A 27,486-nucleotide genomic window follows, 5' to 3' on the forward strand; every position below is an offset into this window, starting at 1 on the left:
TTAGGTTGGGTGATACTCAAAATTGTGCAGTATTGTGGGCAAGTTTTAGGGCAATACTCCTGAACCTCCTTTGATCCTTTGAGTGGAGGAGTTCAAATATGTCAGGATGTTGATCACAATCTGAATGGAGTGGGAGGTCGGCAAGTGGATCGGTGCAGCGTCAGCAGTGATGTGAGCCCTGCATCGGTCTATCGTGGTGATGAAAGAGCTGAGCTAAAAGGTGAAGCACTCGACTTACTAGGTGATCTACGTCTCTACCCTCAGCAATGTTATGAACTGTGGGTAGCAACAAAAAGAATGAGATCTTGGATACAAGCAGCCTAAATGAGTTTCCTCCACAGGCTGGCTGGGCTCTCCCTAGAGATGAGTTGAAAATCTCAGTCTTCTAGGAGGGCCTCAGAGTAGAGCTGATGCTCCTCCACATCGAGAGGAGCCAGTTAGGATGATCCTTGACACCTCCCTGGTGGGGTGTTCTGGGGACCTGGAGGAGGGCCTAGGGAATACCCAGGATACGCTGGAGGGACTATACCTTTTGGCTGGCCTGGAAACACCTCTTGACTCCCCAGACAAACTGGAAGAAGTGGCTGGGAAGAGGGAAGTCTGGGCTTTCCTGCTAGGCTGCTATCCCAGTGAGCCAACCTTGAATAGGAGGAAGACAATTAGGGCCCTAGGATTTCTGCGATGTGGAAAACAGAGATAGAATTGCAGTATCTGGCAATAAAAATGGAATTGAATCTGAAATGCGTAATATTGTGGAATTTGCTCATATGAGGGTGTGATCTGCTTTCCCTACCTACTGATCTAAGAGTTTGTTTGTTTTTTTGTTTTTTTTTTGCTTTTTTATTCCACGAGGTCTAAGCCAAATTAGCAAAAAAAGATGAGAGCCAAATGTATTTTGCCTGCTGCAGCTTCTTGTTTGTGTGACGTTGTCTGCGCTTGCTGGAAGGTCTCAAGTCTCCACAAAAAGTCAGCGACGGCTAAGAGGCCAACAGAAACACCAAAGTTGTCCTAGAAAATAAGAGATGCTACATTAGAAGGCTCTAGAAAAAAAAAAAGAAAAGCTGCCTCCGTTTTTGGTAAGAATTTGAGAAAAATTTTTATTGGGCCCTATGAAAATAAATAGACAAGCCCAAAAGGAAAAACTTGATTAATATATGAATACTATGGGTGTAACAATTCATAGATCAACATCAATACAATGGTCAACAAGTCAAAGCCATTGTTCCATTTTAAAAGTATTGATCAAATGTTGGTATAGTAATCATTTATAGGGTGGCCTATATAAAGAACATGTGGAATTGTTTCAATTTACTTTGTTCTACAGACAAAAGTTTTCATTCTGTTTAAAGAGGTCCTCTGTTCAGTTGACTCTTTTATTTTGAATTTTATAAACCTGTCTCTTAGCTCTGGATGTGTCCCACTCTCCTTCAAGCATGCCACGGTACAGCCTCTCTTAAAGAAGAAAAGTTTAAATAAAACGATTTTAGCAAATTTTAGACTAATTTCCAAACTCCCTTTAATCTCCAAGGCTTTAGAGAGTTGTTTTTAACCAATTTCAAGAATTTTTAAAAACAGCTAATGTCTGAACAGTTTCAGTATGGCTTTTTCATAGCCCTGAAACTTCTCTTATAAAATGTTTATATATATATATATATATATATATATATATATATATATATATATATATATATATATATATATATATATATTTTACTGAACTTTGATTCTGGTAAATGTGCTTTTTTAATTCTTCTGGACTTGACAGCGTGGATCATACATTTCTTTTATGCCGCCTAGAGCACTGTCTCGCTTAAAAGGCACTGCCTTAAAATGGTTTGAATCCTACTTCAGGGACAGATCCTTCTCTGTTCAAATGGAGCAACTTTCCTCCTCAGTGGCCCCTCCAACCTGCGGGGTCTACCAGGGGTCAGTTTTGGGTCTGCTTTTGTTCTCTCTTTATAACCCTGAGGTTGATATTTAGGAAGCATGGTATTACCTTCCATTGCTTTGCTGACGACATGCAGGTGTATCTGCCATTTGAGAACAAAATAGAGGTTGTCTTGTTTGGTCACCCTGAGCTAGTTCAGGCCCTTGCTAATTCACCAGGGCTACTAGCATCTCACAGAGGATCCCATGCTAGGAATCTTGTTGTGATTATGGAAGGCGCTTTTAAGCTAGACAATCAGCTTAGCTTGGTGGTTAAGTCTAGCTTCTTCCAGCTAAGACTTATTACAAAAATTCAAGCCTTAAAAGCAAAAGAGACCTTGAAAAAGTCATCCATGCTTTTATTTTCTCTTGCTTAGACTACTGTAACTCCCTGTATGTGGGAATTGAACAGTTGGAGCTTCACCGCCTGCAGCTTTTTCAAAACACAGCCGCCCAGTCTGCACCTGGTTCCAGTCAAGTTAAGGATCGATTTTAATGTTTTTTATTTGTTTTTAAGTGTCTAAATGGGCTGGCCCCAGGATACCTGTCTGATCTCGTTGCATTGCATTGGCCCTCCAGAGCGCTTTGTTCAGCCAGTCAGATGCTCTTGAAGGTTCCTTGATCTAACTTAAAAACTAAAGGAGATGAGAATTTGCAGTTGCAGCTCCCACTCTGTGGAACACATTGCTTTCAAGTCTATGCTTGTTTGCCTTGGCCTTTGGCTGAGTACAGGCACCCTACTGGAGTTGTACCTTTGTGTGTTGCCCCCATGTTTTCATATTTTATTGTTTTGTGTAAAGCACTTTGGAAACGTTGATAAAGGTGTGTGTAACTGTGATAAAGTTAGACTGTACTACTTTGGTTGTTATAGCTTTGGTTATTGGTTTGAGACAACATTGGGGCAAAATTTAGACTGTATCATGCTTTAATTTCATAAAAATATTCTTTTAGTTTTTTTACATGATGCGCAAATTTTAAAGCTCAATATACAGAATGTGGTACAGTTTACTTTTGTAATAAATAGAAATAAATTGAATCATATTTTCATATTAAGTTGTCAGATTTTTATGCGATTTGATATGAATGGAAGGGATTATGTTAAATCATCATGTCATGTCTCATATTTCATATCGATCATTGGCTCCTGAATCAAATCTAATTAGACCATTTGTGATAATGGCAAATATAAATTCTTATCCATAGAATTGATACAATGTACCAGGATTAACTTAGGAATTTCCATAGTATTCAAAATGTTAATTAGCAATTCTGATGAGCAAATACTTTTAAGAGTTGCTGCTATTTATTGGCTCCGGCAGGCAAGTCATCCAATATATGCCAGAGGAACCAGTAGTTTAGCAACATGCAGGTTCTTCAAATCTGGTGAGATAACCCATCCTGCAGCTTTGCTTCCACACCTGCATCATTCAGCTGTTCTTTTGGAGATCCCTGATGCAAGTTTGCACAAAAATCTACAAACCCCCAGCTTAAAACCATAAATGTTTGCTGATTGATACTGACAATCCAAATAAAATAAATAAATAAATATGTAAATGTTTTACCTTTATAACAACTTTGTTCTGTCCTTTCAGACTGTGGCAGCTACCGTTAAGCATGCTCTCTGCTGTCAAAGCCAGACTATCCCAACTTTACAAGGACACGGCTGAGACATAACACCAAACACCGGCTTTGGATGAGCTAAGCTTTCAAAAATAAATAAAGCCTTAAAGCTAAGGAATTATAAACACACTGCCGTGGAGAAAGAAGGAAAGCCCTCCAAACAATTTGTGGCATGTAGTATTTTCAGTTCTTTCTCTGCTTGACACAAAGACAAGTGTCAAACAACTGAGGCGGCGAACAGGGGGATGACAGAGAGGAATGGAAAAAAGGAAGAGAGCATAGAGGTGAGAGTGAAGAAGACCATGGGGAATTTTCCATTCACTGAGAAATTCTAAGATTAACAGATACACATTTCAGCACACCCAGACATTGGCAAGTACATACTTTGTGCACGCAATAAATAATTTGCACACTTTTGCAATTAAAAAACAAGCACAATGCCCACATGAATACATCTGCTGCCTATAGAAATGTCTGGTTTCATGGTATTACACAGACACATTCATAAACACAAAGCAAATAAGGCATCAAGCAAAGTTCTTCAGCCTGAAACTGAGGAGGAAGATAAAGGGAGATGTGACAGCAAAAGAATGAGTTTAACAAAAGAATTGAAAGAATCCTGATTCTGACACAATGTGAGCTCTGGGATCTTCAAACAAACTCACGCTCGGGCGCCATGGGGACACAACCAACAAAATAAAGCATTCTGAACGATGACCTTCCTTACTGCATACCCTGTTTCTGTCTGTGACTGCCTGTTAGCTGGCGCTCAACAATGCATCCTTTGCTATGGAAACGGGATTGGCATTTCACAGGGCAAAAAGAGTCTGGCTCATACTTCACCATTTCATAGGTTAACTCTAGCCAGCTAAAACACCACCACGGCAGCCATTTCCCTCTGAAGAGCATTACCCAGAGAAACAGGAGCAGACACTTTTTAAATGATAAACCAGATGCTAAAAAACCACAGCAGGTACGGGGTAATGGCAAAGCTTTACAGGCAGCTCTTGAACTCTGCAAAATACAGTGTTTTGAAAAAGTTGATGGCATCTAGAACAACCTTCAAAAAGACACTTTGGGATTCCTCAAGACACCCACCTTCCTTTAAAGCCTGGGACATGACAGTTAGTCCAGCCACCATTCAGCAACAACGCATTCCATATAAATGAGGCTTGTCCTCATCAGCACCACTTTCTCAACTTCATTAAGCACCATTCTTTCTCGACATGAGGACCAAACCAGCAAAAGTACCTACTCTGCTCCATTTCTGAATAGTGAACATATTTTTGTGTTGTACTGTAAAATGTGTAGGTGTCAAATTACAAAGTGTGGGAGAAGCACTTTTTGTGTATGTGTCCAAAATCACTCAAGAGTCACTACTACCTATATGATGGACTGCACAGTGAGTTTGCCATTGTGTAGTGGTGTACTCTAAGCATCCCACAATGCACCAGGAAAAGCAGTGTAGAATCTATGCTCTTTAATCCAGTAAATGTATCCCATAATGCACTGTGCCCTGCAGGCTTAAAAACCTGTCATGAAACTGTAAGTAATTAAACTACGTATGTTTTGAAGGCATTTAATGTTTTTTTTTTTTATTTCTTAGCAATATAAATGATAAATTTTCCTATTATACGTTTTAGGAATAAATAGCATCTGGTAAAATACTTCATTCATCTCAGTGAAAAAACATTCCCTTGTGAGGAAAAAAAAAAAAAAGAATATAAAAAGTATCTGGAACATCTCATAAATTGTCCTTTGATGGACTGGCGATCAGACCAGGGAGTACCCTGCCTCTCACCTAGTAGCTGCTGAGATGGGCTCCAGTCGATTGACGTAGTTTTATCATCTCTAGTTTAGGCTGCAGGAAACCTCTGTAAGTGATCTGTTTGTGTTACTAGTTGAATTATATTTATTTTCTGGTCACAATATTAAATGTGTCATTAAATAATTAAAATGATAATTAAATACATTAATGTGTTATTTAATGTATCATTAATTCATTAAAATACAAATGAATATATGTAAAAACATATATAATTATTTCACTACTTAATAATTTCATGGTCCTGTGTTGCAGTGCATCATGAATTTATTTTATCTGTCAACCTCGTCCACTAAAGTTAGTGGGCGGATCCTGACGCCTGATTGGTTACCCTTTCCACAAGTCCAGGCAAATACACTCCAAATAATAGATCAATGCAGAGCTAGTGAACACATTCCAACACACTGTGTGGTGTTGTTCCTCTACGTTGGTTTAGATTTTCTATTAAACAAACCCATAGAACAAACTTTTATTAACGACCGCAAAATATCAGGCAGCATGCGAGGTGAAGAAGCTGCTGAGAGAAGCGGTGGATGTGATTGTGGAAGCTCTAAACAGAACTCCTACTTGGTGCTCCAGAACTGCAGTCGGGTCAAACTCCAAACGCCCCGGTCCCTGTGTGTGTTCTGCTTGTTGTGTCCTGGTACCAGAGAAGCAGTGGAGTTCTTCTTTGACACTTTCAGTCGCGCTATGGTCAATATTTTGGTCGAAAAGTGACAAAATAAGTCCAACAACTTCCATAAAGTCACTGCTTTCCTCGCTATACGCTCTGGGTAAGCAGGTCCTGCTTCCACATCATCTGCTATGTTTCTCACCATCTCCCTGAATAGTTCACAAAAATCATCCTTCATCTCTCTCCAGCCTCTCAGTTAAGAACCAAAGCAATGGATCATTATGGATTAGCATTAGCCCCGTCCACTGACTTTGGCGGACTAGGTTGATAGAAAGTATAAATTCATGATCCACGGCAACACAGGACCATGAAATAATTAAATAATAATAATAATTATATGTTTTTACATACATTCATTTGTATTTTAATGAATTAATGATACATTTAATAACACATTAATATATTTAATTGTCCTTTTAATTATTCAATAACACATTTAAGTAATTATTTAATGATGTATTTAATTAATCCTCCAGGAGTAAAAATGCTATGCTAAAATGCTGTGCTAAAAATCCAGAGCAGAAATGTGATGAAAAACCGATTGTCCAACTTCACATTTAATAAAGCATACAGTGTATATGGAAAGTATTCACAGCACTTCACTTTTTCCACATTTTGTTTTGTTAGAGTCTTATTCCAAAAATGGAATAAATTCATTTTTGTCCTCAAAATTCTGCACACAATACCCCATAATGACAATGTGAAAAATGTTTCTTAGAGAGTTTTGCAAATTTATTAAAATGTTTGGAGCTACCGCTCATGTTTGGAGGAAACCAGGCCCTGGTCATCACCAGGCCAATACTATCCCTACAATGAAGCATGGTGGTGGCAGTATCATGCTGTGGGGATGTTTTCCAGCGCAAGGAACTGGGAGACTAGTCAGGATAGAGCAGGGCTGTCAAACTCAAATACACAGCGGGCCAAAATGAAAAAATTGGAACAAGTTGAGGGCCGGACTGGTTCAATGTTCATTAGAAACTTTTTTAAAATGACCTTATTGCACACATTGAACCTGGAACTAAAAGAGCCTCTTAGTTGTTGCTTATAAAACAACATTAAACATTTAAAAAAAAAAAAATATATATATATATATATATATATATATATATATATATATATATATATAAAATATATATATATTTATAAAAGTCTGTTAAATCTGTTACATTTATTTCTTATGGCTCTATATGCACTTTTCTTTTTCAGAGTAATTTCTAATGAAAACGTGTTCTACAGACAAAGAACAGGTAAAACTAATTTCCTCATTTGAAAAATCAAATGTCCTGTAATTGCAAGAGAAAAGCAAAAAATTAAATTGCACTAAAGTTCAGATTTCTACAAGTATATATTATACACACACACACACACACACTTATATTCTAATACAGCTGCCAACCTGTGATGCCATACTATTAAATCAGATGAGAAATTTTACTGCCATCATAAACTGGTTCATATTTAACATTTTTTATCACTTACAGTTTCCCTTAACAACTTGTAAAGAGTTAATGACTCTTCTACCGTTTGGAGACTTTTTTTCCTCTCCAGATGCTTGTATCTGTCGTGGTGCTTCTTACGTTTTATTCTTTCATTACAGCCACCCTGTCTCCGCACAGAAGACACAGCTTTGTCCTTTACATCCGCAAACATATTTTATTTATATTTTTTTAAAGTTCACTTTTTGTTTAGCAATTTTCTTTGGAGAGGGCTGCAACTAATGACTATTTTGATATTAAATTAAATGACTATTAAAACGACTGGTCGACTAATCGGATTATGTATCTCATAATGGCTCTTATTTAACTTTCAGCTTTAAATCTTAAAGGAAAAAGACAATGTCTCACTTTGTAGTTTTTGTTTTTGTTTGTTTTTTGGCGACAATAGTCAACGGTTAAATTCGTTGTCGACTATTTTTATTGTAGACTATTGTCAACAACGTCGACTAATTGTTGCAGCCCTAGTTGACAAAGGTGAGTAGCTCAGTCAGGCTACTAGAGAACGAGCAAGTTATGCGCTCATGAGCCCGTCATTGATGTGCCAACGCACTGTCAGTGCTTTGTGGGACTTGTAGTATTATGGTGGTGCATGCACTCTATCAGCAGGCCAGCTCTAGTAGTGATTAAATGTGATCATGCAGGCCAAAAATAATTCATTCATGGGCTGGATGTGGCCCGCGGGCCTTGAGTTTGACACATGTGGGATAGAGGAAAAGATGAATGCAGCAATGTACAGAGACATCCTGGATGAAAACCTGCTCCAGAGAGCTTTTGATCTCAGACTGAGGCGACTACAAAGTGAAATTCAAGACAAATCATCAAATCTGATCTGATTTGACAACTTCTATGTCTACTTGTTTTGTATTAGTACAACCAGTAAGATGTTTTTTTTTATATGTGACTTCAACTGCTGCACAATAAAATGTGAATTCTAAACATTGTATTTTCTGAATTTATTGTTTAAATATTTATCACTAATACAGTGAAAATGAGAGGAAATGTGAATATTTGCTTTGCAAGCCGATTTCAGTGTGCGCCCCTAAAGTTTCTGCTTGCGCTCCTAAAAATTTAAGTTAGGGGCCACTGTGCTCCTCGTAAAAAAAGTTAGTCTGGAGCCCTGGTTATGTAACTTTAATGTTTATTGTTTATATAAAGAAAACTTTGCTGCGGGTACTGCTCTCTGACACTTCACAGTGCTTTGCAAGTAAAACAAGGAAGGCTCACCACATGAGGCTGACTTTGTTTCCACCAGTTTCACCCTCCGTGTCTCATTACGAATCCTGTCATCGGTCTTGTCAACGAGATGTGCAAGGTCATCGATGATTTCTGAGAAAAAAGGTGAGGAAAAATCAAGTTAACTTCAGCTCTCTGAGTACAATTTTAAAGTAATTATGATGTGTGTTGTTCCATTTCTCACACAAAAAACCATCTTCCCACGTTTCATGTGATTAAAGAAATTACTCTAGATGATAAAGGGAGAAGTTGAGCAGGAGATGACATCAGACCAGCAAATTCAAGAGGCAGAGACTGTGAATGGACTTTTGTAAGAGGTGGTGAAGGTTGTGGGTTATATGAAGAGCACTATTTCACTACACCCTGAATTCACCATGGATTTATTCAGGACCTTATTGTTCATGACGTTTAAAGGCGTAAGCTCAGGCTTCAGGGACAGTGCTGAGTGCTTTCTCTGAACATGTCTGTATTTTACTTTGTGTGTGTGTGTTTGGCACCGTGGTTCAGGTCTTTCAAGTGGGACTTCCTGACTTGAAGGTCGTCCAGATGGAAGCCTGTGTGATTTGTTAGAGCTGGTTGCTGTGTTGACACGGCATCTCCAGAGGTCTGGCCCAACAACAAAAACAGACAACTGCTGGAGGATGGCCAAATTCTGGATTTGCTATGGTTAGGTATGATAATGTGATAGCAGTTTCGGATCATATCAACCAATTTAAGCCATGACTTACTTACAAACCGAATGAAACAAATACAACCTCGAATAGAATTGCATAAGATCTGCTCTGGAATATGAAAATGGATGTGCGAAAGCAAAACTAGCTGAAAACAACCTGTCTTGCTGTAAAGGCCATCCATCAACTTCACTCAAGATTTCAACTGTCACACTGATGGAAAACTATGAACAAACAAATGAAGAAACATGTGAGAAATAGCTTTCAAAACAACATGCCTCATTACTCTTGTTATAAATCAGGAGATTTATGATGAAACATGACTCAAATTAGCCATTTCATCTTGGATGTGTTTTGTCTGGGGCTGGAGATCGGTGTCCTGCTTTTTGTCTTTGCTCCAGCACTGATGACAGGTGCTGTCCAGTAGCCTTCTACATTAAAAAAGACGCAGCAAAATTTCAGGGAAAAAAGGGGGAAAAAAATGGCTAAATAACAAAGAACTCAGTAAAACAGAAACCAAACTCACATCAGTCTCTGATAAATGAATGTTTTACAGCAGTGGGGAAACAAATTCATTCACAAACCAGAACCAAACGCCAATTAAAACAGAAATTCCTGTCAAATAGGGAGAAAACATTTTGTTGATAAAATGGTACCAAATCTGTACAATTGAATGTATTATTCCCTAAAAAAAACTGGGTAAGAAGACATAAATCTAACAAGTATACAGAAGAACTTGTGTTTCTCCACTTCAGAAGAATGTTTGTGTTTTTACTAACATCAGGTAATTAAGATGCACTAATCAGAGGATGGAAAGTTAAGTGTGTCAGTCTGGAAGCCCAGAATGTGAAGCACAGAGTACGAAGAAGATGGGAGATGTGAGGCTGACGCATGTGCAGGGTCCCTGGAGACTTCTACATAATCATCCAAGCATCAGGCAGCAATTTAGAGGGAAGAAACTTCTTTTACAGTCAGGGAAGGGGTGTAGACACTGAGCCATTTGTGCCGCATGCCACTCCACCTAGTCATAAAGGATGTTGTTAGGCGGCCTGTGCCAAGTTTCTTGATTCAGTTTTGGCCTGACGGCAACATCTCAATTCATCAATGAGCTCCCCACCAGGCCAAATTACATCAGAGCTACAACTTTATCTTAAACCACAACTGTCTTAAAATACTCCAAACCATTTTTTAAACAGTGACCCTACAAGGTTTCTCACACGTGCAGTCCTTTAGTTCGGTTGATTATTAAGTTATCTGTCTGACAGCATAATCCTTAATGTCGGGCTGTGGCTTTAGATCCCATGTGTATATGTATCTGGTCCTAGCTTGGACATGTTTCACTGCATCAAGACTCGAGCTAAGTTTCTTTTTGTAAAATGCTATGAGAGTGGATAAACTAAAACCAGTGTGATTTTTCTTTGTTTTCTAGTTTTGTTTCTTTTTAAGACGTGCTGCTTTATGCATATAGGTATTTTGGTGCATAATGAGCCATGTGTGTCGTCTCTAAATTTTATCTTTTGCAGCATATCGACGTCACTCTGATTTTCTTCCTGCTGCTAGAGTTTTAACCAGGACTAAGAGATCTGAACACATCACACCAGTTTTAAAATCTTTACACTGGCTTCCAGTCAGTCACAGAATAGATTTTAAAACCCTTCTGATCATTTACAAATCCCAAATTGGTTTAGGTCCAGAATACATCTGTGATATGTTCAGAGAATATAAACCTAGCAGAGCTCTTAGATCCAAAGACTCTGGTCAGCCAGTCCAGACCAGAGTCCAGACTGAACATGGAGAAGCAGCATTTAGCTGTTATGCTGCAAACAAGTGGAACAAACTGCCAGTGGAGATTAAACTTTCCCCAAATGTAGGCAATTTTAAATCCAGGTTAAAAACTTTTCTTTTCTCATGCTCAACTTATCTTACTTTTAATCATTTTAATGTAATTTATCATTTTATAATGATTCTTGCTATTTGTTGTTGCCTTTTATTATTTCTTAATATCTGTAATGCTTTTGTTTTATGTAAAGCACTTTGAATTGTCCTGTACATGAAATGTGCTATACAAAAAACAGCCTTGCCTTTGTTCTTCTTTGACAAATGATAAAGTACAAAAATTTGATTTCTGTTTTAAGACATAACAGTAATTAATGTAATTTATGGTAAAATGTGAATTCAAGTGATTTTTTATAGCAATCGCAGACATAAAACCTACTACTCAAGAACTTGCTATTTTAATTCAAATTTACTTGTTGAATAGGTCATGAGTTTATAAAAATGTGTAGTTTAAAAAAAACTAAAAGACATAAAGTTAAAGTCTCCTTAAATCTTGTTCATTTTCACTATGGACATTGAATATAAATAAACAAGCTACATAAGCTCATTATTTTCACTGTGGAAGAACTCAACTTTGCCTTCCCTAATTAATACCACTGTATGTGCGACACGAGGCCATTAACAAGCTCTCTCTGAGCTGAGGGACTTGTTACCGAGAACACTGTTGCGTTTACCGGGAAACAAAAACAACAATCAAATATTTGTGAGCATTTTTAAAAATGACCCATTGCCACAACAGAATTAATCAGTTAGCGCCAGGATGCAGGATGGGTTGTGACAAACAACCCATCTGATGGAAGGCAAACCCCTAACCCTATCTCATATGTAGTTCAGTAAAATAATTACCATATCACAGTGGTATCAGGAGTACCAATTTTCATTGCACAATCTAAAGAACAAGGTACAAAGTAATGTGAGCAGGTAAATAAAAGTACATAGAAGAATCTGTGGCTACATTTTAGGATTATGTAAAACACATTTTTTAGCTGTTATGCCTTATTTGTTTCTAAAATACTAAAATACAGTTACTCAAAGCTGTTCGTTTTCTGGTTCTCTGCTACCTTCAGTGCTTTTTATTCATATGGAAAAAAAACAACAATGTAGGTAAAAACCTGGCTCTTCTCTGTAAAGGCAGCACACACACCAACAGGAGACAGATGTTGCTCTCTCATGACATCACCTTCTCCCTCATGCTGCTGACTGAGTAATCTCAACACTGTTTCACCTCTTGTTCCAGTATTTTGCCATATTTTTAATAAATTACCTTTTTTTGTGACCTGTCTGCTCTCTGGAGGCGAATAAGTTAACATTTCTGTTTCTATCTTTGCTGTCAGCATGATCTGAAACCATGGACATTTACATCCTGTTGCCAGGATCAGATAAAAGATCAGATAAAAGAAAAATTCTGAGTGGTAATGGTACAAACTGCAAGACATCAATGAATGGTTACTGTGGTTGTAAGAAGAAACACCACGGACAGAAAGTATTTCGCCACACTTCTGGATATTTAGATTATTTTCACTAAATCAGCCTCATAGTTTGTGAGTGAATGTTGTGTTGCAGCCAACCATCCATCAATCCATTAGCCATACTACTACAACTACTCATGCAGGGTCGCAGGGGGGCTGCATTTTGCCTTTACTTGTGTTGTCTTTAACTAATATTTACATTGTTTTGACAAGCATTCAAAAATATATGAAATCAGGAAGAGAGCAAACACTTTCACACCCCTGTAAATTTGGGGTAAGTACAGTACATTTCCCATATGCAGCACAGCCTCATGACCCACTTTAAAATCTAAAACATTTAGTTTCATTTGGTTCTTCGAAGTTTCATTATGATCCCTAGCTAGACCAGGTACACCCTAGACAGGTTGCCAGTCCACTGCAGGGCCAACACATTCACACTCACTGCTAGAGAGTATTTAGAAAGGCCAATTAACCTAGCATGCATATCTCTGGACTGTAGACCATGCACAGGGACAACATGGAAACTAGAGAGAAGGGTCTGCATCAAAACTGCCAGCCAGGACTCAAACCAGGAACCTTTTTGCTGTGAGGAAATGGTGCGAACCACCACACCCTTGTGCAGCATTTTGCTAAAAGGAATGCAAAAAAATCCCCATCAATATAAACTCAATGGCCCATATTAACAACACAAACAGAAAAATCTACAAACTGTTGTAAGACTTAAAAAAATGACTGAATATCACATGAGCGTTGTATTTAGGCCTTTGCAGAAATACCATCTGTAACCGTATTTATGGCATATAGAGATTGCTAAGGCTATTGTCCCAGTGTACAAAGACAGGAATGAAACTTTTGACTGAAGTGTTTTCATCTCCATCAGCAATAAGTCCTCTTTCAGCCGGTTAGTGTTTAACTTTTTCCAGTTGACTTATCATGGGCTAAAACAACTGACAGTTCGAGTCTCATTGAAATTGTAGACACAGGAATTCAAGTCCTAACCACACTATCAAGGTAAGTTAGTCTGACATTGGAAAACTCATTATAGTTGAACTTCAGTTGGACCCACATGATTACATGCATTTTAAAAGTCAGGTTTTAGCCAGACTAAGACCATAAATAGAATTTTTCTAAAGTATTTTAAATATATTGACTAAAAACACAGAAAAGCAGCTAAACTCCCTGGAGGAGAACATCCTCAAAAGTTAGTCCTTATTCTGGATCTGAATTTATAATGTTGAGAAATAACTTTATTGAGGAATTACTGGACCCGATCTGAGTCTTTAAACAACAACTCTTCAGCTATAATACATTACACAAATCATTATAAAAAAAAGTGTTAGCCTTCTTTAAAAGGTTGAACTGAATGAAATGTATTTGCAAATAAAGAACTTGAACGTGAACTTGTTGAGATTATGTGAGGTCCTGCAACAGTCACTGCTTACATTTCCCTGGTGCTACACCTACTTCACACTACGCTACCCACGACGCACTGCACACTCAAGCATAATGGGCTCGACACACAGTAGGCGACCAACGACAGCGACAGGCCAAACTCATCACCGCCATCGTGAAACCGAACACACGGGACGCGACAAACAGCAGCGATGGCGACAGTGTCTCACATTGTGTTCTTGAATCACTTGTCTCCAAGAAATTTAATTGGTTATGATAGTGGAGGGAGTTTTGACATTTTCAAATCAGTCCGTGACAGACAAAGTGTGACGGATGAAGAGTCGGAAGATTTTGCTCGAATTAACAGAAATGTTGCTGTTTGACTGTACAAAAGAAAAAGAAATCCCTGGGTTCATCCTGTTTTACATACAAGGAAACAACATGGTGAATATCATCATTTGATGGCGGACCTCAAGGCCGATGCAGATAAATCCAGAACCTGCGGTTAGACAAATTCACCCTGGCGCCACGCGGCTGCCTTTTTATTTACATCTCTATAATATTTGTGTGAAGTATTGTAAAGTATAGGAAAGTCAGACACAGCTAAAATGACCTGATCCTCCATGTTGAACGTGTTTGCACGCTGCACTGTCTAGCCTGCTCTCATTGGTCAGTCAATGAAGCCCCTAGCTGATTGGCTGTGATGCGACAGCAACAAAAATTGAACATTTTTTTTATTTTCTTTATTTCACATGCACCAATGTCGCCTGTCGCTTGGCTGCAGGAGGGCAGCGATTTTCGCCTCATTGCGCAAGTTCCATAGAAAATGAATGGAGAAGGAGCGACGTCGCCTCCCGTGTGTCGAGGCCATAACAAACCAGAAATGCTCCATGGCAACGCCGGTGCAGTCCTGCTCTAAAACAGCAAGTGCAGGTGACAAGAGAGGTGCTGCAGACGCATATCAGACGCCTCGTCTGCTTATGTTTATTTACGGTAATATTATGTACTGTCTGGAAATGAAATCTAACGTTTCGATACAGTCATCGCGATTGGCCATATGACAACGCTGACGTGTTCCATTAAAGATGTTTCACTGCAAAGACGATAGTGTGTCCCCTCTTTAATTTTTAAGACAATCGTTGCAAAAAAAAACTCCCACCACCTTTTCCAATCTATTAAATTCATGTAAATGGCATATTTGGATTAAAAAAAAACAAATAAACAATGTTTTCAGGTATGATCCTCTACACCGTTTTTGTCTTCCTGACCAACTATGTGCAGATGAGTTTTGTTATGGTACCACCACACACTTAGTTCACCTTCCAAACATCTGGCCTCCCAAACTGCTTTGCCACATGTGCACAAATTAGTCTCACTGCTGGACATCACCGGCCTCTCAGACCCCAATGAATGAATATGTGTGTCCTTCCAAAAAGCAGCGACAGGTACTATTTACTGCATCATTACACATTTTCTCCCTCCAAAGAAGAGCTGACAAAGTGATGAAAGTGTCTTGATTAATGCCTCTTTTCATGTTTATACTTGTCAGTCAACATAACATATATTGTTTATTTTTAGAGGGAACAAGTTGTTTGCCAATTTCAAACTATCTTTATCAACCGTGGTTTAATCAGTATGGTTTCAACTATAAGTATAATTTTAGATATGAGCAGTGTTAATCAGTAATTTTAAGTACATGTCAGGTTTCATGAAAAAAAAAGAACCTGGGAAAAGTCAAGAAAACAAAATGGCAAACAAGGTATGAATCCAAATCTGTGCATTTACACAAGAAATAAAGAAGAAACAAGTCTGAATACATGCCTTTGTTTATCTAGTAAAAATGTAATTACTTGGCTTTCACACATAAACAATTAAAAATAAATCCAAAAAATTTAAAGTATGTAAAAACATTAATTTAAATATACCTAACTGGTAAACAGATGACAAGCAGCCTGTCGCATTTCCAACCTTAATACCAGCCATCTGCGTGTCAATTTGAAACTGAAACCTGCTGTGTCCCCAGACAGTCTCACCCCCTTAACCCGACCGCATTCACCAGAAGATCCATCACCGCCCATGATGGACACCAAAAAGAACGACTTGCTGATAAATGACTTTCTGGAGGTTTAAACAAAAAGGCCCATCAAAGAAACACATAAATTAAGAAAGACCTCCATACAAGCTCAGTTCGATCACGTACAACCACAGCAGCTTCCCAGACACTAAACACAACATCATTGTAAAATATGGGAATCCAGCCGGCTGATGTTTTGTAGAAGCAGAGCATTTGGATTTCTCCCATACACTCAAACGTTTTTATATAGAGTAGGATTTGCTTTCTGATGTTTACGCAACACTCGGCTCCAACAAATGAATTCAATCTGTAACTGAACAGGGGAAATCAGAGGAGATGCCATCAGCTTTATTAGGAAAACTATAAACTTTCAGACCAACACATGCAATTAATTCTCATTTCAAGTCTCCAAGTACAAGATGCAAGTATATCTCAACCACAGAAAAATAAAACGAGTCAAGAAAGTAGATAGAAGTAAAATAAATGAAGATGACTTTGCTGACTGAATTTATCTAAAAATAGCTGCCAGATTCACAAAAATCTCTATATCGCCAAGCATCATTGAAAGGTAAATACCAGAGTGTTATATACAGTTAATACACAAGTGATCTGCACTTTTGTTTTAGAATAAATGACAAAAGGTTTACAAATCTAAAACAGTACAAATCTAAAAGACACGAAGTCTGATCATTACCAGGCTTTTAACCATCACCCCTCGTATGGCCAGGTGCCACTGAACAATGCATGTGTGATGAGCATGAGGGTGCCAGCAGCGGCAGCATGAGGTAGGGACCACCCTGTCACTGGCACGCAACTCCGAATCAGCAGTGGTTCCACCTCATCACAGCCATCGCACTTCATTAAAGGGGGCACCAAGGAGGGACTAAAATTTCAAAGAACTGGGAACTAATAATAAAAAAATGAAACTGAAAAGGTTTAATTGAATAAAAGTCACAGAAAATGGGAAGAAGTGGATTATGGAAACAGGATCAAACAATTATCCTGTTACCATCATGCAGTTTAGTTACTGGGCTGTCCATTAGGTGACAATATTACACTTCAGAGCTCACACTAAACCTACAAAGGGTTATTTCCTGCCATTCCTGTTAAATAAAAACACAATTAACATGGAATTTTCTGTGAAAACTCCCATTTACTATTGCCATGGTAATAAAATGTTTTAATTTTATACCATCTTCCCTACAAAAAAACAACAGTATTATATGTACAAATGAGGTGGCTATGTTGATGTGTTAAAAGGAACTGATTGCTGAGACATTAACTGTTACAAAAAAGAAAAAAAGAAAAGTTTGATGATAATTTTGGTTGAATATGAAAACATAAAAATTTCCCCTCCACAACAAACCTTATGGATGGGGCTTTTGACAAACTTATTAGGGACCAGTGGAATTAGAAACCAGCATAGTGGGGCCAAGCAACTTATGAGTCAATTCACTGGTAAAATCTATCTATCTATTACTATTCCTAGGACTGCACTGCACATTCCTGTTCTGTAGGGGTTGTAAATCAAGTCTGAGGGTGTAAACAAAACAATAAACAATAGAAGAGATTAGTATTTGGTTCATTTTTACGTCACAGTAGAAAAACCAGCAGTACTGTAGCTGGTAAACCAAGCATGCCATGTCTTGTCTTCAAAACTTTCCATCACTTTTATTACTGCTGAACCAGTTACCTTGCATGTAGTCAACTTGATCCCTACACTGCTTCCAGGCATACTGCAGCTTGCAATCATGTAGCATCAATTTCTGAGTATGTGCACAAGCAAAGCTTCAGATAAATACTAAACACATGATAAACACATCTACGTGTGACTAAAAGCTAGTATATTCTTAGTTTTACACCCCTATACTACTCCGATCCTTCCACCTGCATACACACTTGTATATATGACACTTTCTCTCATCGAGAATTTTTGTATGGCTCAAACATTCATCTGGATTGTTTCAGGATTAGAAGTAATAAACAAGTAGAAACAGACAAAACTGTTAACCACAATAACATAACACAGTCACTGGACTGTATTTGTTAAAGTGCTTTGAGGGAACTTGTCTTGAATTGGCACCATACAAATGAAGATGATTTCAATTAACAGGACACAAAATGTCATCTAATGGTAGGTGAAGATTAGCAGGGTGGGGTCTAATTAGCATATTCATAGATCTCAATTTACCAAATGAAGAAAAACTAGTGTGGTAGCTAACTATTTTAGAGTTTCCTGATCCAACACACCTGAATTATATTAAATTAACCCTATCAACTTTTAACTTTGTCCTTCATATCTGCAGCCTGTTAATGACCCATTAAGGTGAGCAACAGGGCTTTAAATGCAGCATTGCCTCTAAACAAAGCAGGTGATTTTACTGATGTAGTTCTCCTACTGTTACTACAGCAACTAAATATTAGTCTTCTCCATTGTTGAAGAATTGAAAACGAATTTATAATAAGCCCAGAAGAACAAGAGTCCGGGAATTTCTCACTAACTGAATAAATGTGTTAAAACTGAAATGATCCAATAAGTCAACAACCCCTGTGGTGAGGAGAGCTTCCCTGAAACAGCCAGTTATGGTGAGACTTTGATCTTCATGCCATCTCACTCACAACACACTGAGACACATTCACACATTCAGATTCTGAAAGGGACACATGTGTAAACATATTCTGGTCTAAGAGAAAAAACAGAACGACACAGCAGAATCTGGCATAAAAACAGAAGACAGCACTCTCACTTACTGGAAGCGACATGATTCAAACAAGCAATCAAGTCCCAGGAGAAGAATCGACTTTACAGAGCTGACTGTCAGTGTTGCTCAAAGAGGAAGATGTACATCATTCCTGATAAGTTCTTGATTAGTGGTGTGAGGATAAGGAAATCTCACAGAGATGCTGCTCTGTCAGGGACATTTCACATACAGGGCTCGAGAGCTTAAGCAAAAATTTGTTGAGTGCAACTAACTTTTTTTTTCTTGGTTGCACCGGTCCATCTAAAGGCCAATTTATTCCCTACGCAAAAGATGAATACAGAGCGTTTCATATCCATAACCATCTCACCTGTTGCAGGTACAACAAATATTTGTATCTTTTTTAAGATTAGCTTGTGTAACTTAAGTAGTGTGTGCTTCAGTAAAGGGAGATATACAGCTGCTGCTTCCACATTAGTTACTAATCACTTTTTAGGAAGCTGCTATACCACAGAGGCAAACCACATTTACTTCAGTTTTTGTGTGCCTAGTACTATTATTGGTAAACTTTTTGGTACCTATATTAGGAACGCTGCAACCTAAACTTAAAAGACAATAAATTAAACATTTAAATGATAGATGAACAAACAGCAGAGTTAGGAGTCAGTGGCACAACAGGGCAGAACATGAGATGAACTACTGAGAATCCTTGTAAGATCAAATTCTTGTGGAGAAGTGAATGAAAAGTTTAGCCACCAGCACGCCTGGAACAACTTTCCATCCCAACGCCCTCCCACATATTTGTGGGTAGCTACAAGTGGTGGAGGGTGCTCAGTGAACAGCAAAGAAATTAAGTACCACATGCTCCACTGTGAGCTATTAGCACTAAAAAACATGTCTGAATTCACAGACAATCAGACACAGTGAAAACCACACACACACACACACACACACACACAGTGTGAACATGTGATTGTTGTCCAAGCTGCACACTCTACTCTTCAATGAAATGTTCAAACACACAATAATCATAATGTACCTATTAGATCTGACAGTTCACCTTCATCAATTCTATAATTACACACTTCCTCCAACTGATGAGCAAAAAGAAAAGGATGCTAATTGGTGGAGAGGAAGCAAAAACCTCCTCGGAGGCATAAAATAAATTAACAAATCCTGTGCCAGGTCTCATGACTCCCTCGTCAACAGCTCTAAACTTGGAGCGCAGGAGACAAGAAGGCAGATGGCCTTGAATCATCAAAGTTGGAAGGTTGACCTCTGAGTTTTACTGAGGAGTACAACAGTTATCTATACTGCCCACCAGTGGGCTCATGTGTGAGCTACACAGGAAACCTAAAATCAAGACGGACAGTTCCTGATTTCCACAAACTGATCAAAATTTGAGATTAATAAAAGTAACAGTAAAAACTTGTATGAATTTTCTTACTGTTTCTACAGCTAGAACTAAAGACAAATAGTAATTGTAATCTACAAAACACTACACCTTGTTGGAGGGAGTGTGAGGAGTTTACACAGCTTAGATAAAAAATTTTAAAAATGTGAGACAATTTCATTACCAAGTAGCGGTCAAAGGATGATCAAATTGTCTATATGGTACTATATAATTACCAGTAGCTGCTTTAGTATAATGCTGATCCTCTGTGCCACAACTGTCACAATGTGATGGAGGCGAGGACCCAACAGCAGGAGGTAGATGGGTATTTATTGGGAATGAAACAAAAGACTCAACCCAGGGAACAAATGATGGGGAAACCCAACAAGACCACAAAAACCAAAAACCCAAACCCCAAAACCTATGGATCATGACAGTACAACCCCCCATCACTGTAGTCTCTGTCCCTTTCCAGGACCCCTTTGGGAACAGGAACCAGAGGCAGAGGAGAAGCGTCCCTTCCAGGAACCACTCAGATACAGGAGTCAGGGGAGGAGTGTCCCTTTCTGAGACCCCCTCAGGAACAGGAACCACAAGAGGCGGAGCACCATCCCATATCGGCACCCCTCAGAAACAGGAGTCAGAGAAAGAGTGTCCCTTTCCTGGGATCCCGTCAGAAAAAGGAACCACAGGAAGTGGAGAAGTGTTCAATCTCGGGACCCCTTCAGAAACAGGAGCAGAAGCAAAGCTTGGCGTGGCGGTGTTAGGGGATGGGATGCAGACGGCGTGTACTAGGGCGGCGGCATTGATCAGGGCTGGGATGCCAGTGCCATGGACCCCTGAACACAGGAGACCTGGGCCAAGGAGACATGAGCTGGATCTCAGAGCAGTGTGGCTTTGACTACCTTATGCGCTGCCATGAAGTCCTCAGAAGAAAGGAGAATCACCATGTCTAGCTCCAGATTACAGTCTGCTGGTTGGTCAGATCTTTCTGTCACGATGCAGCGGAGGAGAGGACCCAATAGTAGGACCAAGAGGCAGGAGGCAGACAGGTGCAGGAGCAAAGTATATTGGAAATGAACCAAAAAACTCAACACATGACGGGGAAACGTGTTTGTCTGATGATTCCTTAAAGAACATACGTTCCATGTGAAAATAACATAGTTGACAGCTGGAGGTTGAACAAAGTATCTATCATCTGTAGTTTGTGTTTGGGATTCTACATAGAAGTATTTAGATGCAGAAAAAAATAACTACATTTGCTTCATTGGCTTTATTTGGGCTGACCTGAGATCTGTCAATCAGGTTGTTGTATGGACATACTTCAGCATCTGAGAGCAGACTTCACTACTCCTTTTCTTGTCATTCTTTTTTACCCCAATGCAGATCAAAGGAGCAAACTCTGGTCCACCAACAAACAAAGGCCTTGGTCTGTTTCAGGTGAACCAAATACAGGAACTACTACAGACTACAACATAAAGGTCATTGTGGGTAAACATAAATAAAATATATGACCATGTAGGACAATAGCCAGGAGAAATGGCTCGCAGTCAGATGTAGAAAAACACAGTAAAAATTCAGATAGAAATATGGCCAGTCCAAGACCGCTAAGATTTGACGCAGCTCCATGTTTTGCTCTGATGTGGTGGAAACAGAAGTTGTTCTGCATTAATCAAAAGATGAGGACCCCAAATCCTCATTCTATTAAACCACTCAAAGGGTTTATCCAAAGTATCAACTGGAAGTCTACGTTTGGTGATGTTTATAAGTCTAGACTGCGAGTCTTTGAACAAACCAATACTTTCAACACTAACTGTCTCAAATGTGTCACAATAGCTACTTGGACAGAAAGAGGGAGGCATAGATTAAGCACAGAGTGGAGCCGATGAGAACAAATAGATAACAGATGAAAAGCCTAGGGGAACATGTTGGTTCAAGCAACCTGTGTGGTGCTCATGACACATAAAACAGATATCAACCCTTTTACAACATAAAAATAGGCTGATAAAGGGCTTTTTATTTGACTAGTGTGGCAAAGCAACGTTTTCAACCTTTTTTGTGGTTCCTGGGATTGTCTCTGGTTGTGCACATGCAGGGTGATAAGATAACAGAAGGAATGGATACAACACAGAGAAATAAGCCACATGAAAGGTGACACACCGAATACACTTTATTAAGAGAACAATTTCTAATAATGAGACTGCCACAAACAGGTTTGAAGGTTCAGAGATTGTTATCACTTTAAGAACCACCTGAGACTTGTTTCTATTAAAAACACTCCAATACAATAACATCTATTCAATGTTATGTCTAATATTGTCCAGTACAGACATTTTTGTGGAGAAAAAATTAAAAAGAAATAAGAAAATAATACCAGTAAGCTAAAAAGTACACAAAAGATTTTTTTATGCTAAACTGTCAATTAGCCATCAACTCGTTCATCATTGTTGTTAAGATGGAATAAATATGTTTGGCTGATACATTACATACACATCACATAAGCTGTACATACAGGTTGGTTCACCTAAAGTCTTTCTTTTAAACAAATAAAAGAGGTCAATTATTATTTTATTGAAATGCCCATGTTTTTTATGGTCACAATTTTTAGTCTAGTCGTTAACTGGTTTTTGCTAATGCAAAACTGTGAGATATCTTAACCTTATGAACTGAGGGGGTATCTAATATTTGATATGAGTAGATTCTTTTTCTAGAAACAAGACCATGTCCAAGGACCAAGGTTTCCCTTGCCCGGAGTGGGTCACCGGGGCCCCCTTTGGAGCCAGACCTGGAGGTTGGGCACGGAGACGAGCGCTTGGTGGCCGGGCCTTTGCCCATGGGGCCCGGTCGGGCTCAGCTCGAAAGGGTGACGTGGGCCTCCCCTCCCGTGGGCTCACCACCTGCAGGAGGAGCCATAGGGGTCAGGGGCAGTGTGAGCTGGGCGGCTGCCAGAGGGGGGGACCCTGGCAGTCTGATCCTTGGCTGCAAAAGTTAGCTCTAGGGACGTGGAATGTCACCTCTCTGGCGGGGAAGGAGTCTGAGCTGGTGCGTGAGGTTGAACGGTTCCGACTAGATATAGCTGGACTCACCTCAACACACGGCTTGGGCTCTGGAACCACTGTCCTTGAGAGGGGCTAGACCCTCTTCCATTCTGGAGTTGCTCCCGGTGAGAGGCGCCGAGCAGGTGTGGGCATGCTCATTGCCCCCCAACTTGGTGCCTGTTCGTTGGGGTTTACCCCGGTGGACGAAAGGGTAGCCTTCCTCAGCCTTCGGGTGGGGGGACGGGTCCTGACTGTTGTTTGTGCTTATGCACCAAATAGCAGTTCAGAGTACCCCCCCTTTTTGGAGTCCTTGGAGGGGGTGTTGGAGAGAACTCCTTCTGGGGACTCTCTCGTTCTGCTGGGGGACTTCAATGCTCACGTGGGCAATGACAGCAAGACCTGGAGGGGCGTGATTGGGAGGAACGGCCCCCCTAATCTGAATCCGAGTGGTGTTTTGTTGTTGGACTTCTGTGCTCGTCATAGACTGTCCATAACGAACACCTTGTTCAGACATAAGAGTGCCCACATGTGCACTTGGAACCAGGACACTCTAGGCCACAGTTCGATGATCAACTTTGTAGTTGTGTCGTTGGACTTGCGGCCACTCGGGTGAAGAGAGGGGCAGAGCTGTCAACTGATCACCACCTGGTGGTGAGTTGGCTCAGATGGTGGGGGAGGATGCCGGGCAGGCCTGGCAGGCCAAAGCGTGTTGTGAGGGTCTGCTGAGAATGTCTGGCAGAGTCCCCTGTCAGAAGAGTTTCAACTCCCATCTCCGGCAGAGTTTCAACCATGTCCCGGGCGAGGCGGGGGACATTGAGTCCGAATGGGCTGTGTTCCGTGCCTCTATTGTAGAGGCTGCCAGCCACAGCTGTGGCCGTAAGGTCGTCGGTGCCTGTCGTGGCGGTAACCCCCGAACTCATTGGTGGACACCAGCAGTAAGGGATGCCGTCAAGTTGAAGAAGGAGTCCTATATGGCCTTTTTGGCCTGTGGGACTCCAGAGGCAGCTGATGGGTATCGGCGGGCTAAGTGGAACGCTGCTTCGGCGGTCGCTAAGGCAAAAACTCGGGCATGGGAGGAGTTTGGAGAGGCCATGGAGAATGACTTCCGGACGGAGATTCTGGTCCACCATCCGGCAGCTCAGGAGGGGAAAGCAGTGCTCCGTCAACACTGTGTACAGTGGGGATGGGGGGCTGCTGACCTTGACTCGGGACGTTGTGAAGCGGTGGAGGGAATAGTTCGAAGACCTTCTCAATCCCACCAACACGTCTTCCCATGAGGAAGCAGTCTGGGGTAGCTGGTGCTGGCTCTCCTATCTCTGGGGCTGGGGTCAGTGAGATGGTTAAAAAGCTCCTCGGTGGCAAGGCCCCAGGGATGAATGAGGCCTGCCCAGAGTTCCTTATAGCTCTGGATGCTGTAGGGCTGTCTTGGCTGACACGCCTCTGCAGCATGGCGTGGACATCTGGGACAGTTCCCCTGGACTGGCAGACTGGGGTAGTGGTCCCCCTCTTCAAAAAGGGGGACCAGAGGGTGTGCTTCAACTACAGGGGGATCACACTCCTCAGTCTCCCCGGTAAGGTCTATTCAAGGGTGCTGGAGAGGAGGGTCCGTCAGATAGTCGAACCTCGGATTGAGGAGGAGCAGTGTGGTTTTCGTCCCGGTCGTGGAACAGTGGACCAGTTCTACACCCTCTTCAGGGTCTTTGAGGGGGCATGGGAGTTTGCCCAACCAATCTACATGTGCTTTGTGGACTTGGAGAAGGCATTCGACCGTGTTACCCGGGGACTCTTGTAGGGGGTGCCGGATCTGCTTGTACGAGCTGTCCGGTCCCTGTACGACCGGTGTCAGAGCTTGGTCCGCATTGCTGGTAGTAAATCAGAATCGTTTCCAGTGCGGGTTGGAGTCTGCCAAGGCTGCCCTTTGTCACCGATTCTATTCATAACTTTTATTGACAGAATTTCTAGGTGCAGCCGAGGTGTTGAGGGGATCTAGTTCGGTGGCCTCAGGATTGGGTCTCTGCTCTTTGCATATGATGTGGTTCTGTTGGCTTCGTCGCACCATGATCTTCAGCTCTCACTGGAGCGATTCGCAGTGTGAAGCGGCTTTGATGAGAATCAGCACCTCCAAATCCGAGACCATGGTCCTCAGCCGGAAAAGGGTGGAGTGTTCTCTCCGGGTCTGCAATAGGGTCCTGCCCCAAGTGGAGAAGTTCACATATCTCGGGGTCTTGTTCAAGAGTGAGGGAAGGATGGAGCAGGAGATCGACAGGCGGCGTCTGCAGTGATGCGGACTCTGCATCGGTCTGTCGTGGTGAAGAAGAAGCTGAGCCAAAAGGCAAAGCTCTCGATTTACCGGTCGATCTACGTTCCTGCCCTCACCTATGGCCACGAGCTGTGGGTAGTGACCGAAAGAACAAGATCGCGAATACAAGCAGCCGAAATGTGTTTTCTCCGCAGGGTGGCAGGGCTCTCCCTTAGAGATAGGGTGAGAAGCGCACTTTCCACAGGGTGTTTTGGGAATGGGAATTAATTAATGCGTAACAGTCACAGAATAAGGTTTTATTTCTCATAACAGAAATTTGTTATGCAACTGGAGACAGCCTCTCTTCCACTCATTTTCTCCAGCCTGCTTGAATGTTGCTGCTGCCTTTGTCAGTTCTGACAGCAAATTTTTTACATAGTTTTAGTCAGAATTTATTCATCTAAATCATGTGACTGTTCTAATTTTAGTCAACTAAAAAATACATTTAGTTGACTATTACATAAGAGTAATGCATTGAGTTTCTCTTAAATGTCAGAAAAAATTTGCATCTAGGTAAAATAACGCATCCCTTAGCCTGGATTCAGTTGCCTGCTGTAGTCATCTGACATCTAATATAACTGTGATGTGAATGAAAATAGACTAGTGGTACATTTGCTTCTCTTATTAGTAATGGCATCTTTAAGTTTGCAGACTTGCAAAGGCACCCGTAGCTCATGATTTAATGTTAGAATCTCAGGATGGCTGGCGTGCAAATGTTGCTTCAGATTTGTTGCGTTTCCACCACTAATGGCTGCTCCACATGGTTTACAAAGCATCCCATTTCACTTTACATCAGATATGAAAATTTAATGTCTTCTCTTCTGTTTATCCCAAGTGTTGGTATTTTACTGCATTAGTTTCATAGACTTCATTTGAGCTAATTAAACAGACTTCCCAGAGGTTAGTCAAAGTGTGTCTTTACCACCAAGTCTGTCCGATCACCTCCAAACTCATCCCAACCTTTCTACACAGCTAAATTTGGGTCTGATTGGATCTCATCTAAGAGGAAAATTCTTCTCTCATTTTTGTTGAAGAAAGGGTAATAGATTTTGTCATTTTGTTTTTGTTAGAAAAAAAAAAGTCAGTGACGAAAACTATTAGACAAAATCAACCCTGGCTGTTGCTATACCTGTCTGCTCGATGATGAGCTGGGATTAGGGAAGTTAAGTTTGCTAACAGTAACAGCAACATGTGGCTTGGCATGCATTTAACAGTCAGGGCATTTGTATGCTGCTTTACATGAAGCACTTATTTTGCAATCTGGTTTTCAGTTCAGGTTTCCTCTGCTCATTTTTTTCTTAGCAAAAGTTGTCATGAAACATTTTGACTGAGTTCATCACTGACCGAGACCTTCTTATTCTTAGTTGTATCGTTACTTTCGCTCACACGTGCTTTCTCAGTCTGTCTCTAGTCTGTTTTTTAAGATTAGCCCACCATGCTTTGTACCACACAGTGTGTCAGCGTGTGTTTGTCAGCATGCGTGTGAGGTCCTGCATTAATGTCTCCTTCAAACTCCGTCTCATCTCTGACTGGTTAGCGGTCTCTAATACATACAGCCTGTGTGCCAATCACAACCTGACAACATGTGCTGGACATGTGGTGTGCTGCTATAAGAAAAAAAAAAAAGAAAAGAAAAATCTCACACTCGGACAGAGGATGTACTGTACATATGTGAACTTACACTCTCTCACTCATAAACACATGAAAACACCCGGCAGATGAAGGTGAAATCTTCCCCCTCTGCTTAAATTGGGACCACGTGCTAGCTACAGGTTCAGAAAGACTTAGTAAAGTAAGTCCTTCCACTCATTATGTGGGATGACCCCTGCTTCCCTGAGACAG

At 40.5% G+C, this 27,486-nt stretch overlaps 1 protein-coding gene across 1 annotated transcript in view; it reads right to left on the bottom strand.

The window, feature by feature from the left end:
* Nucleotides 1-27,486, bottom strand: part of stx8 (syntaxin 8) — a 58,531-nt gene that overhangs the window by 11,881 nt on the left and 19,164 nt on the right. The window contains exon 7 of the mRNA XM_041982070.1: nucleotides 8,765-8,866. Coding sequence (XP_041838004.1) covers nucleotides 8,765-8,866 — 102 coding nt within the window. The remainder of the gene's footprint in view (nucleotides 1-8,764; nucleotides 8,867-27,486) is intronic.

Source organism: Melanotaenia boesemani, chromosome 4 (assembly GCF_017639745.1).
Source record: "Melanotaenia boesemani isolate fMelBoe1 chromosome 4, fMelBoe1.pri, whole genome shotgun sequence".
In the NCBI taxonomy this organism is placed as follows: Eukaryota; Metazoa; Chordata; class Actinopteri; order Atheriniformes; family Melanotaeniidae; genus Melanotaenia; species Melanotaenia boesemani.